Consider the following 15,312-nt stretch of genomic DNA (forward strand, 5'->3'; position numbering starts at 1 on the left):
GCCTCTGAGAACGTAACCCTACGCGTTTCATCACATATTTGACTTCATCGGGGGTACAATTGGTCGTAGACAAGCATCGTTTAAACACCCATCGTTGCTAGGCAGAATTGAGCACAGCAGCCTTTTATGCCAATTCATTGAATCAAGGGGCAGCATTGTATAGTACAGTGGTGTGCAAAGGGGGGGGGGGATAATTTCCAGGGGGGGGCGTGGCGGCTGCAGAGTCTCCGCGCTCTCCCCCAAGGCACTTCAATTAAGTGCCGAGGGGATCGTGCGAGGCCTCTGCAGCTTCTCCTACCTGAAATGCAGTGACGCGTCGCCATGGTAACTGGTGTCAAATGACGCAGAGAGGTCACGTGCTGTCACGTTTCCATGGCAACGTGACGTCACATAACCCTGTGACATCATTTAACGACGCAGCCGAGCATGAGGGGGGCGCGATCCAGGAGGTGAGCAGGCAGCGGGGGCGCAGGGTCCAAACTTTACGCACCCCTGGTATAGTACATAAATTACAATCAATATGTGATTATTTAAATACATAACAATTGATAAATATATGCAAACTGACAATATCAGGTGTATTTCTAGAAATGTAGATACCATTGGCAGAGTGTCATCTTGGGGGTGGGGGTAACATTTTTGTTTTATGAATAATATACAAAGTAAGTGTAGCCCCGAGGTAAATTTAAACTTTCTGGCCCCCCTCCGCGAGTGCTGTGCGGTAGCGGGTGCCGCCGGAGGCTTTGACGGACCCGCCGGCACTTCGCGAGGGTGGGGGCCAGTGCAGGGAGCGGTGCAGGCTGGTTGCCGGGGACGCGATCGGGCCGTCGCTAGGGCCGCGATCGCGTTGCCACCGGCTGGGCGGCTTAGGCAGAGGGCGCCGCCATTGCGCGTTAGTTCGCGCATGCGCAGTTGGGCGGAAGCGCGCGATGGGACTCCAGGGATAGGGAGAGGTCGCGCGAGAGTAGGGAAGGCAGTAGAGAGAGTGAGGCGGCCATTAGGGGTTCGCGCATGCGCGAGGGAAGCGCGCACGCGGCCCCAATGCTTTAGGCAGCCCCTGGGAACTACAATTCCCAGGAGGCTTAGGGAGGCAGAGGTCAGGTGCTCCCTAGTGGCCAATAGGGCTGAAGGAAGCTCAGCCCGGGAAAAGAGATACATTTCCCGGGCTTTGCAACAGTCAGTCAGGAAGAAGCAGAGGAAGGAGTAGGAAGGGTGCAGGGAGCGCGTGGCTCCTGCATCAGGTAAGGGTCCTCCCTAGATTCCCAGGCAGGCCCCAATTCCCGGGTAAAGGGTAGGGGGTAACTGAAGAGGGACGCCTTAGCTAGGGAGGTGACCCTTGAGTGTGGAAGGTGCTGGTTTGGCAGTGTCGCAGCGGAGAGTGCTGTGGGCACTGTCAAAGAGGCACGGTGTGCTAGCAGTGTGTTTGCTGCGGGATCCAGGGGCTGTGTGTGATTGCAGCTGCCTGTGAGTAGTGTCGCTGTATGTGCTGGGCACAGTGCGTGCAGTGTGTGTGAAGTGTGGATCCCTGCAGGCTGACAGTGTGTGCGGTGTGTCAGCTGCAGGTGAGTTGGGAATAGTTAGTAGCAGTTACAGTTAGGACTGGGTAGCTAGGGGAAGGGGGGGGCAGGTTATGTCCACAGGCCCTAGGAGTTCCCTCAAGCCATCCCAGGTTGCGGTTCCTCAGGGACAGGCCCTAGGTTAGGGTTGCTGTCGCTCTAGCAGTGGTTAGTGATAGGGATAGCGGCGGTTGCTGTTCCCACGCGGTTGGTGTTGCCGTGGTCCGGTTGCAGTTCCCGTTGAGCGGTGGGACCCTCGTTGGGGTCCACCGGCAGAGTACCTGGAAAGGATCAGACGGACGTCTGACCCTTTGAGAAGAAAGTTGCGGTCCCGAGCATCGGAGTGCTCGGAAGGTATCTTCATTCTTATAAAGTGCACCAACTGGGCCCTAGCTTAAATAGTGACTGCGCAGTCACCCACGACCTCCGTAGGAGTTACGAGACATTGGGTGTGGGGTGATCACAGGACACTGGGTGGGGTACACCAGACATTGGGTTGATGTGATGCGGGTAGAGCATCTGGTTATGGTTATGTTATGTAATGTGTTATATGTGTGTTAAGTAAAGAGTTAGTTATTGGTTATCGTATCTGTGTGTTATTGTATTTCTTACTCAGGGCTATCTTTCCTCACGGGGGATCCTGGGTAAGTGGAGGCGCTGCACCAAGTAAGGGTAAGGGTTTTCCCCAGGCTCCCAGCTAGCGGAGGCTCAGATCTCCTGGAGCCACACATGTTATGCAGTACCAGTAGTCCTTTAGAGCAGGTGTGTTGCAGGAGAAGGGACCGGTTAGACCACGAGGGGCCAATGTGATATTGGGTGGGTCGGCCGGTTCACAAAAAGGGCTACATAAGTGTGACTAATATTATTGAATATTAATTAAAAAAAATTAATAAATAACAAAAATATATGAATGTGATAAAATCAAATGTTAATGAATATTTAATAAATGGGTGAATACCACATATATTACATAATCAGATGGAGCTTATTGAATAGATGAGTGTATAGATATACATAAACCGGATATCATACCAGTATACTTGTATCTATGCACTCATGAAGACCTGCTGGCATGAGGGTCCCCATATTATAGATCCAGAATGACTCTATAATGCAGAGCAATTTGAACCTCTTCCTTTTTTGGATTCGGGGGATATGCTCAAGTCCCATAATACTTAGACTGGAAGGATCTTTAAAGTTATCTGAAAAAAAAAATGTTTGGGGACACTGTGAGGATCCCTTTTTATGATGGTTTGTCTATGTTCGAGGAATCTTACACAGAGGGGAAAACTTAAAAATAGAAGTCTGTGCGAGAAGTGTTGTACTGGGAAATGTTGTACACTGTACCTTAAGCGTTTCTGGTGCTTTATAGTAACATTCTGCACTCCCCCTCCACTCAGAATATTTTAAATATCTTCTATTGAAGACTTCAATTATGTTTTCCTTTCTAGACTGAGGATTGGCACCCGATATACAATATCGGAGCTTGAAATTGTGTGATTGGTTTGTTTCCCCCCAAATACTGTAAAGACTGGCTAGGTCTACAGAGGGTTGAGCTCTGCTTTAAAAGAAACATCCCACGGTAGACATTTTGCCAGAAAGTTTCAACGCTGGCTTCAATTCCATGATCCAGCTTCTAAAATTATAAAAGGTTTACCACTGAGTACTTTGGCTCTTCTTGAAATCTTTAAGTAAATGATGAACCACTCTAGTAAAGCTAGAAGCTGTAAGCTGAAGCTTACAGTATGTTCTGCCCCAGCACAAATACCAAATGAATAGAAATCTGGCTGAACCCAGCTTTTTTGTTGTTGTACTTTTTGCGCCTATTCTTGGTGGATTTGGCAAATGCAAATTGAACACAGTGCAAGATTTCCTCTCTCATTTTCTGCTAGTAACTCAATTTCTTCCAAGATGAATCAGTTGGGTGTTGCATACAGTGGGTTATGGGAATGCTGGAACAGTCCTATCCACATTTTAACAAATAAATAATTACACCAACATTATAATACATAATAATGTGTTCAAACTGATATTGATGTATCTGATTAGGTATTTAAATCACTACTGTTTTAAAGTGTCATATCCCTGACATAAGGATATGATCAACTTGGAAACGCATAAGGCATGTTTAGGTACTCGGCACTCTACCACCAGTCAGGACAGGCTTAATAAATGGTCCTGTCTAGTTTAGTTAATTTTTTGTAGCCTTATTAATTTTACATTACCAACATTTTAAACAATCACTACTTGGTAATCTGAGTGCTTCTTCCTTTTTTCAGCACACGCGTACATAATAAATATATATATCTATATATATCTATATATATCTCAGTATCAAAGGTCTTCCAAAATCTAGGAATATTGCACTAGTCAACTGTCCATGTTCCATACCACATTGGATTTCGTTGCACATTTTTAAGCGGGTCGTTCTGTGGAGTGATTTGGTTGGAAGCCAGATTGGATTTCCCTTAGAAATGTTGACTTCTTACAGAAGTTGTTTAATTGGAAATTAATGCATTTTTCCATGACTTTAGCTAATAGAGGTAGAATAGAAGTAGTTTGAGACAATGTCTTTGTCACCATTTTTGAAGACTGGAATTATTCTAGTACTTTCCCAGGCCTTAGGTATTTGACCGAAAGACAAAATGGAGTTCATTTTGGAGGCAATTGGTTTAGCAATGACGGGGGCACCAAGAAGTATGAACTTTAGATGGCAATTGGTCACGCTCACATTGATTGTACAGGTGCTCCTCAAACTAATGCTAAACAATCTCCTCTTCAGACACGTCGTGGTCCCCTGCAGTGTGAACATAGTGTTTGTCCTATCCTACAGGAACAAAAACACATGGAATTTCATGGGATGTTTTACTTGCATTTGGAGGTATCTTGTGTAATATAGCATGTTTTATTGTGTGTGTGTGTGTGTGTGTGTGTGTGTGTGTGTGTGTATGTTTATATGTATGTGTGTGTGTGTGTATATGTATATGCATATGCATATACATATTTATTTATATATATATATATATATATATATATATATATATATATATATATATATATATATATATATATATATATATATATATATGTGTGTTTTTGTCACTTTTTTACTCACCATAACTTAACTCAGTATTATGGTTGGCCCATCCTTTAGCTTCTTTGCATACCCAGTTAATCAACCCCACACTGATGAGACCCATTAAGGTCGAAACAGCTGTCTGTGGGTGGTTTTCTGGGTATGCACCTTAACCCTGGCTGTGCTCAACGCTGTGACCATGCAGCAAGCTTAAGCCTATAGGGAACCATGTTAAAAATGGCTTTTGAAGCAAAAAGTGGCACTGTGTGCTCATTTGCATGTCATTTACCAGAATCCCTTGCTGCAGTGGAAGTGCTGTGTGCTGGGTGATAATGGGGAAAGGCGGGGTTGCAGATGCATATACATATATATATATATATCACACACACACACACACACACACACACACACACACACACACACACACACACACAGTGGTTGACAAATCACCAAAAAATCTACTCGCCACACAAAAAAATCTACTCGCCACCTAGTACCAAACGTGTGCTGCTTGGGCCAATATTTACTCGCCCGGGGGTTAAATCCACTCGCCCGGGGCGTGTAAATGTATAGGTTTGTCGAACACTGATATATATATATATATATATCAGTGGAGAGTAGTTGGCACTCACATGTATGCAGTAAAAGGTAGGTGCATGTCCCTTAGAGCAGTAGTAAACAAAGTGTGCAGAGTTCATTTAGAGCCAACGACAATACTTATTCCATTTTAGATTTAATATACAAAAATAGTACAGTGCTTAGGTTACAGAAAAAGATCATTACGAGAACATACAGTACAATAAATGCAGACCGTGTCTTAAATAAAAAGAAGTAAAATAGATTATCAAATTACGTTACCGCATAACATCATTAGATTTCCTTCAAAGTGGCTTGAACGTGAAAATATGGAAATCCATAGAGAACACACCCTCGGAATTTCTGATTTCATATCTCAATTGCAGGGTCTTCATCCTGAAACACTTATACATTGAGAACAGCATAACTCCACCTGGGTGTGTCTTCATCAATCTGTTGACGACACTTTTATGGCTTAGGGAAAAAATAACTTTCTTTTGAATGTAAAAAAAAATATGCCTGTCCCGTATTTTAATCCTAGAAACGTGATTCATATCAATATGTTTGGGCGAGTCTGACACTTCTAAAGATGCTATTTTTGACCATTCTCACACCCGTGGATCGTTCAACATCACTCAATTTGTATGAACGCAAAATGTTACAAAGATCTATCTGTAGTTCTTGTGAATCGTTGTTAGATCCCTGATATCTTTATATTTAGTAAATCTACACAATTCCGGAATACCTTCCTGACCACGCCCTCTGGTTTTTCCAGACCCCCTTCAGGAATCTCTTTAAGATGCATAAAAGAGGGTTTTAGTTTATTTCTACAGGCAGAGAAGAATTGTGCCACCAGATTTCCCAAATAGGCTTTAACCCAAGATAACCTCACTTCTGGACAAACATATAAAACTAGGCATGATTGGTGGCTGGACCTGCCATAAAAAACAGTACATGTATTTCTAAGCTGTAACTTGTAACTTAAATTAACCTCTGGTGCACCAGATTTATTAAAATGCTGAATATCTTCTGGCGTTATTACAGCTCCGTTAAGGTTGATGCCAAGAAATAATGTCACATTATATGAGAGAAAAAGTGCTAGCGACCACAATCCCTACTTTAGAGTCTGGATGGGAGTAACGCCATAATGTCCGTTCCTGTTTTATGTGTCCGGGAGGTCAAAATAGATCTCTCCCTGGAGCCCAGTGCAGTCTAAAGGTTACCATAGTAACCTCAGACGCTAGAGATTAGTGCATTAATGCATAATGCAATCATGTTTTTTTAACCCTACAACAAAAATAATAATACAAAATAGAGCAGGATATGTTTAAGGGGCAAGATACGAACACTGTACGTGTCTGTCATATATGTTTCGGGGTATTGATGTCCTCCTATCCTCTTGACCCATCTCTTTACCTTTCATTTCAGATGTTGTTGAATCATACCTTGACAAAGCGCTCTGTGCAGCGTGAAACATTGGTGGGGCTTTCTGGCCCTCTTTTTTCTACATGACCATTAAATAACTATTTTTTTATGGGACACACACTCTCCTGATCATTTATTTGCGGGATACTTGTTGTAATGCTCTGCCTCTTCTCCTCCTTTTTGTTACAGATTTTGATGAGCATTCTTTTGCAGGGGGAAGTAATGACAAAAGATTTATGTAATCACCAAGCCAAAGAAAGATGCATACCAAGCAGGGTGGACTCGCTGCCCAAGGGTTTTTTGAATGAGACTTCGGATATTACCGAGGATGAAGCTTGTAAATTATACGCTACTGACCTAGACTGGCTAGTACTTGCCAATACGTCTCCCTGATTGTTTGCATGAACCAAAGTCTCAGCTGTAGAAGGGTTAACTGGGACAAAAGTTGTCTGCTGGGCTCTTAATACTTGTCCATCACCAATTTCAAAGCGCCTATGATTTTTGTGTTATGTCTAGTGGGTAACATTAAAGATCTTTTGATCATAAGAACTCAAATTTTAACGTGACGGCTCATGTTTTTATGTATTGAAATAGAACGAGTGATTCTACAGTATCTAGTAAAGCACCCCTGACTTTGCTTACCTGCTCTGTGTACAGGCATACGTCGCATTAACGTACTCAATGGGACCGGAGCATGTATGTAAAGCGAAAATGTACTTAAAGTGAAGCACTACATTTTTCCACTTATTGATGCATGTACTGCACTGCAATCGTCATATACTGTCGCGGCCGAGTTTATTCTTACCTTTGCGCGGTCTCGGCCGCGACAGTAACCGGGCGCGCGCCGAGGTGTCCCGGGCGCGCGCCGGAGCCTCGGAGGATCGGTCCTCCGATCAGGGCTTCTCCCTCTCCGGGTCCGCCGGGTCCCCCAGAGCCCCCCACCGCAATACCCCATATCGCGGGACACCAGGGCTCCCTCGGGGAGCCCTGGGCACGCGCGCACGCTCCCGAGGGAAATAAACGAGCAAGCCGGGACACATCCCGGCTTGCGGCTCCAGCCAGCTAAGAATAAAGTGTGCCGCCAGTGTACGTGCATAACTGATGTAAATAAAGCATTTGTAACAGGCTCTATAGTCTCCCCGCTTGCGCACAGCTTCGGTACAGGTAGGGAGCTGGTATTGCTGTTCAGGACGTGCTGACAGGCGCATGCATGAGCTGCCATTTGCCTATTGGGCGATATGTACTTAAAGTGAGTGTCCTTAAAGTGGGGTATGCCTGTACTGTTCTGGCTCTCTCTTGTATTCGGATCCATGCCCCTGCTTGTTAGCAATCCCTCTATACTCTGCCCATGATCCAGTCATCCCTGAAAGCTTTACAGAGTTTAAATGGACATGTCATGAATTAAACGTTTTGCGAATCGTTAAGCTATGGAATGTTTTGAGCAAGATGCTTCAGTACGTCATAAGTATGTGTTCCTAGGAGAATGTGTTTCCTGTGTATTGCCACTTGCGAACTGTGGTAAAGTTTAGCTAAAATACTGTCCAGCTGCTAAATGACAATATGACTTCCTCCCACTCAAACAGTTTGACGGTAACACATTAGAACAGATGTACTGTCAGCCCCCGACATTTCTATGTGGTGGAACACAAGAACATTTCTTGTCAGATCATTATATTACAAGCATTTATTTTTTAACTTTGTGTCTCTAATCGATTTTACATGTGGGATATTAATGTTTAAACAGAAAGGTATTTTGTGGGCCAGAATTATTTAAGATTTATTGTTTGGTTGAGGACAAGACAATAAATTGCCATGGACCCCTTGCCAATTTTTTTTATTTTGTTTTAGCTTGGCCCAGATTAAAAAAAAAAAACCTGGTCAAGGATTAGTCCCACAAGAAACTTCCTGTTCTGGATAATAAATGTAGAATCAAGTAGCGTAACGGAGAATCTGGCATCGTTCATTCCCTTGCTTGCATAGCTCGTATTGTGTCTTTTAATTAGTAGGATGTCAAATGCAACTAGCGTAGGAAAATATTGGCAGTGGCACTGGCCTACTTTGCGCCCACAAAATATTGTGCCCCTCCACCCCCGGCCCCCAGAGGAACTCCTTTTACTTCCAAATAGCATCAATTCTGCACACTGTGTTACAGTAATTACTGAAACATTTTCCGGATGTAGAAAAAAAAAATCTTTTACATTTGAAGCAGTAATTTACTTGGGCCTCTGTCAGCAAAGAGTTTAAAACACTAGCCGCTCACATTCATCCATACATCCATCTATCCATACATACCTACCTACATACATACTGTACCTAACCATATACATACATACATATACCAAAAACAACACAAAAGTTATGTAGCGCTCAGGTGGATGTAAAGTGACTATAATAACAATATATATGCAAATTATATTATAATAAAATACTAAATAAGAAATTAAAAAATTAATTACCACCACTTAACCTAATTAGATCTACAAACCATAACGTGATAGTGATGTAAACAAATGTCCAGAATAAATGTTCCACTCAGAAAAAAAGGAAGAATCCAGAGAGATACACAATCCCAATTGAAGATCCAGGGAGCGTCTTTGCAGTTTTAGAAAGAGTGGTATAGCCAACCACTATAAATCTATGGACAAAAAACAAACAGAAGCACAAGCTCCATAGCACGTAACTGTTTAAAAATAAAGGTACATTTATTTAAAAAATCAGCCACCCATAAGAAGTACACTTACAGGATTTTAAATAGAACCATACGTGGGAGAGAAATCTCTAAATGTGGTCATCTGCGAGGGTAAAGGGAGTCCCAGGAGGCAGGGTGCTAACTACACAGCATGTAGCCACCACCAGCTCATAACACGAGTTGGCGCCAAGATAGTAAGGCAGTCATTGCCTCTCTGTGGCTGATTTTTTAAATAAATGTGCCTTTATTTTTAAACAGTTACGTGCTATGGAGCTTGCGCTTCTGTTTGTTTTTTATACATACACATACATTCCTAACCATATACATACATTCCTAACTACATACATACAGTACATACAATACATACATACATACAGTCAGTGCCGTCTTAACAGCATTATAGGCCCCCTGGCAAAGCAATACACTGGGCCCTTCCAACTCTCCGCTACAAGTCGTCATTTTTCTCTTTCTACCGAGTTGGCGGGAGATTTGAATGTTGAGGCGGGTGATCAGAAAATTAGTGTTAAATTCTGGTCTGTGCATAGATTATCAATGATGATTAGTGTATTGATTCAAAATAATCTTTATTATTCAATTTAAATGTTAAAATAAATGGTGTACAAAGAAAAAAGAAAAAATAATCTTGACATGAATATGTCAGATATCTGGGACTGTGCCAGTAGTAGCGGATCGCTACATAAGGATAGACCCCTATGGTCGGTCTAAGAGTAGCAGTGTCTAGTTGCTTAAGTTGGTAAAAGTAAGTAATTACACTCCCCCTTGCCCAAATGAGGAGTATAGTGATGTGGAACTACAGATGATACATCTCGTCAGCTGCTTGAATGATATAGTTTAACACAGCAATTTGTGCTGTAGTGATATGGTATGTTGTTGTTTAACGCCACGTTGCTATGCAGATGGAGGAGCAATAGAGTGCAGCCTTGCTGCTTGTCCTCAGTATATAGATGTATAGCTAAAGTTTAGCCATATATACAGCCCCCTCCTGGGCTTGATAAAGCAGCAGACGCGAAACGATCGCCGACTAGGCTTTTTAAATTGTAGCAGTGTCATCTTTACCTTACTTCAGTAGTGGTGGACTTTATTATTACTATGGCTGTGATGTTGAGGTGAATGGTTTGGAACGCCATCATTATAGACAATACAGCTAACCTAACACTCCAATGCAACACCTATTGTAGTGACTAGGAGCGGAACACACCTGTGTGCAACTTTGTCCAAACAGAGCCAAACAGCTGATACACAGGTAGTATCCTACATCCGCAATTCCTACTGCCCTGATAACATTTCACTGCTATCTAACTGCCCCTGATGGTAACTGCGGCCACAGGGGGCTCAGAGCAAGGGGCTGTATATATGGCTAAACTTTAGCTATACATCTATATACTGAGGACAAGCAGCAAGGCTGCACTCTATTGCTCCTCCATCTGCATAGCAACGTGGCGTTAAACTACAACATACTATATCACTACAGCACAAATTGCTGTGTTAAACTATATCATTCAAGCAGCTGACGAGATGTATCATCTGTAGTTCCACATCACTATACTCCTCATCTTGGCCAAGGGGGAGTGTAATTACTTACTTTTACCAACTTAAGCAACTAGACACTGCTACTCTTAGACCGACCATAGGGGTCTATCCTTATGTAGCGATCCGCTACTACTGGCACAGTCCCAGATACTGTATCTGACATATTCATGTCAAGATTATTTTTTATTTTTTCTTTGTACACCATTTATTTTAACATTTAAATTGAATAATAAAGATTATTTTGAATCAATACACTAATCATCATTGATAATTGAGTGCTACTTCAACTGAGTTCTTTCTCTTTCGGTTTATTGCAAATACAATTCTCAGACAAGCACCTTATCTACACCATTAAAAACTTACCTGTTAGCTGAGCAGAGGTTTACTTTCCTTTCCCACCCCTCCCCTACTTTTCCCATGGTATATCTGTGCATAGATTAGCATGGGGCCTCTATGCTCGTGGGGCCCCGGGCAACTGCCCAGCGTGCCCTTGCGTTAAGACAGCACTGCATACAGTATATAACAAACAAAAAAAAACAAATTTGCGTGCAGAATTTTAACCAAGAGGGGAACCATGTTAACACTGACCTTCACGTTTTAGAAACCAGCAAACATATCGCTACAGGATTTCAGAAAATATATTTGTTACTGTTTAGCTATTTTTGGGAAAGAAAAAGATAAAAGAGCTAGTGCTGTATAGCTTTCAGGTTACTGCAGCGCACTGCTCCTCTAGTCCTTTTTGCTCGGAAGGGTATATAAGTGCAGTGTTATGTTACTGGCATTCAAAGCATGGTGCAAATCAAGAGGAGCCTGCATCTAAAGATGCTTTTAAAGACCATGCTGTTATAGTACTTGGGAAATTGGAGACCATGGCTAAGTTTGAATACCCATCTCTAACTGACGATACACCAGGTACAAATGATACGCAATTAAAGGTCTACGGAGCAAGTGGGAACTGAATGACGCTACCACATACAGAACTGTGTACCCATGCTGTTCTACTGTATGTTAGTGTGAGAGACAACATTACACATTGAAATAAGTGTAATTGTGTCAAACAGAATTTCTTGATAAAATTGAGAACTATATGGAATTTAAATATGGTATGGTTTAGACACTACAAATCTTCACAACAAATATTTTCAATTGTAGTTTGGGGAGTCTCGGGAAGGGGGATTTTCTTTTTTAAACCGACCACAGAATGAACATGCAATGTTATATAATTCAACATGAATGTCCTATAAACTTTATATCAACCTAAACTCAGCCTCTTATTTAAAATATAATTTAGGCACTTGCCAAATCTGTAAATTTTATTTTATGCCATGTCTATCCCTGCTGGCAATAAATCAACAGTTCTTTTTGGCATGATTATATTTAAGGGTGACGGAAAATGGGGTCGTACCAAGAATATCGAATTTCGGAAACTATAAGAATATTAAGACTGTTGCTATCTATTCAGTTTTACATTATGCTGCAATTTAGGTGAGCGAAAGAAAAGCCCTGTCAAAAGGATGTCTCCTATGGTGGGGAGATGGACAGGAAGGCCCCAAATTACGTGCACCTTAAACTTGACAAATGTGCATGTCAAGAATAGGCTGAGTTAGACTGTATCTGGAATAAGGCTGTATGTGGTACTCTGTTGCTCTAGAAATGGACCTCTCGCTGTTCCCAGTGGGGATGTGGTGGATAAGTGAGCAAATGTAAAAAAACATGTGTGCACTCAGTTTCTAATGGTTTTCACTAGTAGAAAGTCAACGTGTGACTTGTCGTAGAACAGAACATAACCATGTAGTGTGGCATTGGTCAAAACTTCCTTGACTTGGTAAACAGCCCACAGTGCAGAAGGGGGATCAGTGCAAATGGGCCACTGAACTCTGCTAAGGGCACAGCATCAATTAAATGCTGTTATATGGGGCACGGTAGCACCACAAAGTATTGGTCTCATGACATAATTAAGAGAACCATCTGACTGTCCTTGATCAGGCTGTGTGCAGTGCCCTGCAGGTTAGTGGTGTGGGTAAGGCACCAAACTATGTGGGTGATATCGTGCTACTTACTAGGCTCAGTTAACAAGGGGTGCACAGTGTCATTTGAGCTGCAGTTCCTGCTGTGTAGCAGCCCTTATGCATGTATAGTATTTTATGGAGGTCCGTGGTCTGACAGGGGTGCCTCCGCACTGAGGAACGTACAGTAAAGGACCCGGCCGTGGTTTGTGTCTCCTTCAGTATTCTCCTTCTCCTCTGTACCCTGGTTTTACTCGTTGCATGTTCTTATCCCACTTGTATAAAGACATAGTATTTATCTCACAGATTCACATCCCCAATCCCCCCAAGGGTTCATTACAGCCTTTTCCTGTTTGCCAATGGCGCTTGTCCAAAGTTTTTGTTTGCACCCATTTTTGGGATTCATTTCCCTATGACACTTCCTTCTCGCATCTGAGATCAGATGCATTGTAAATTCTTCTGTATTTGGTACAGTTTTCAAATTACCTGAAAATTGCAGGAATGCCTTTTAGGAGTGCCCGGGGGACCCAATGGTTCATAGGAACCCCTGTTGAAAAACACTAGAGTATGTAAGGTGTCACCAGATGGTACTATACAATGCAGAATACACCACGTTAAGTTATCGTCATATGGAGATACAGACAGCCCAACCTTGAATACATTTTTATGTTGCTGAATTGTGAAAATCCTATAGTACTGTATAATGCTTGTAGGTTTTGAATCTTTCAAACAATCCAGGAGGAGCATGTATGGGATAAGGAGAAAGAGAAAATACACAATTTAAGTGCAGATGTATGGAACATAAAATCTGGCATATGATGCAATCTTGGCTCGAGTGTTCAGCCTTCTCACAAGATTTAGATGGGTAAAGAGCAGTTTGCAATTAGGGCTGCTACCCGTGTGGAATAAATGCAGTCAGGATCAATTGAATCTATAATTCCTAAATGTTGATTATGGACCAAACATGTTACTTTTCCATTTTGAATTACAATCTTGTACATATAAAATGGTATTGGAAAAATTGAGTTCGGTACTTTTATTTTAGACCTTGCAGTCCCAGAGGGCACAAGTGTCGCACAACGTTTAGGCACTGAATGAGTTAAATACCTGTATTATTGCACAGGTACACGAATATCAATTTTTGTAACATATAGGTATCTAAAATGTTTACATACAAGCAGTGCCTTAGTTATATTTTTACTACTGGGTTAATAAATATATCTTTTAGCTAAACTGTGGAAAAGAACATTTAATTTTCCTGCACCTAATCGTCTTCATTTTTGCCAGTTTTTTTTTTCCATTTAACGGTCACTTACTGGAAAAGGAAATTTACGGAGTACAGTATAACGGAAAGAATGAACAGACACAAGGACAGTTTCCACAGTGACCGATGTCAAACATAAATATCTTACACCACTTCTGTTTATCATCTGTTTTCAGGGCAATTTAAGCTGCTGGAACAAGACCGAGATATTAAGGAGCCAGTTCAGTATTATAACAGTGTGGAGGAGGTGGCTAAAGCATTTCCTGAGCGGGTTTACGTCATGGAGGAAATAACATTCAACGTTAAGGTAGCCCCTAAGGAACAAATATTTATCACCACTGTAATAAACTGTTGAAACCTTGTTGTTAATGTAGTAAATGTATGTCGGTTTCTTAGCTTAACCAGAAACCTGCTTAATTGTCGTAAAATTTCTTTTTTTTAATGACACTGATTTTTGTTGAACAAATAATAGACAAATATCATTGCTGCAATCGAAGTCCCTGAAAATAAAACGCGTCAGGCAGTAAGGAGTGCAACTCAAAAGATATCTTCTGGGCTGCAAGACACCTCACTCAGAGAGCTGCCATATTGATAAAGCAGTGCCAGGAGTGTCGTGTGGCGAAGCACTGCTTGCTAAATATAGTCCATATTTGTCAGTGACAGTCTCCCACTGTTCATTGAAGAAAACACATTTTCATAATCGTTCTGAAGATAACTACAAAGCAGTATTGGTATTGTGGGATTTCTCCATCCTCCTTAAATGTACTTATTTTTAAACGTACTATATCCCCAGAGTTATTTCATTGGGTTTGTGTGCAGCTACATTATAGGGATTCTTTTTTATCTGGTTAAGAAAATAGCCATACAATATTCTGGAATACATAGAGATATAGGCTTTCTGGGATAAATTGGCATGCTTTCTGATGGCATGCTGAACACATTCTGCACTTGACACAAAAAAAAGTGTCATTTTGGGGAAATGTTAAATCACTTTCATGATGAATATGGCTCTTTACAAATGAGATAATGAGAATATCTGCATATAACTGTATAAAACATTCTGTTTTACTCCTTCCAAATGTTCCCAGTGGATTCTCTGAGCAACCATGGAGAACTCCATCCTACGCCAATGCTGATTTTGCAGTGAATTACGGAACATCTAGGAAAAG

The 15,312-nt window shown here is 41.8% G+C and overlaps 1 protein-coding gene across 2 annotated transcripts in view; it reads left to right on the forward strand.

Annotated features, from left to right (window-relative positions):
• The window catches only part of GAREM1 (GRB2 associated regulator of MAPK1 subtype 1), a 224,758-nt gene that overhangs the window by 143,436 nt on the left and 66,010 nt on the right, over positions 1-15,312 (forward strand). Inside the window, exon 3 of one of the 2 annotated variants that reach the window (XM_075584688.1) lies at positions 14,320-14,450. The exons of the other annotated variant lie outside the window; for it this stretch is intronic. Coding sequence (XP_075440803.1) covers positions 14,320-14,450 — 131 coding nt within the window. The remainder of the gene's footprint in view (positions 1-14,319; positions 14,451-15,312) is intronic. 2 annotated transcript variants of the gene reach the window in all.

The sequence above is a fragment of the Ascaphus truei genome, chromosome 2 (genome assembly GCF_040206685.1).
Source record: "Ascaphus truei isolate aAscTru1 chromosome 2, aAscTru1.hap1, whole genome shotgun sequence".
NCBI lineage: Eukaryota > Metazoa > Chordata > Amphibia > Anura > Ascaphidae > Ascaphus > Ascaphus truei.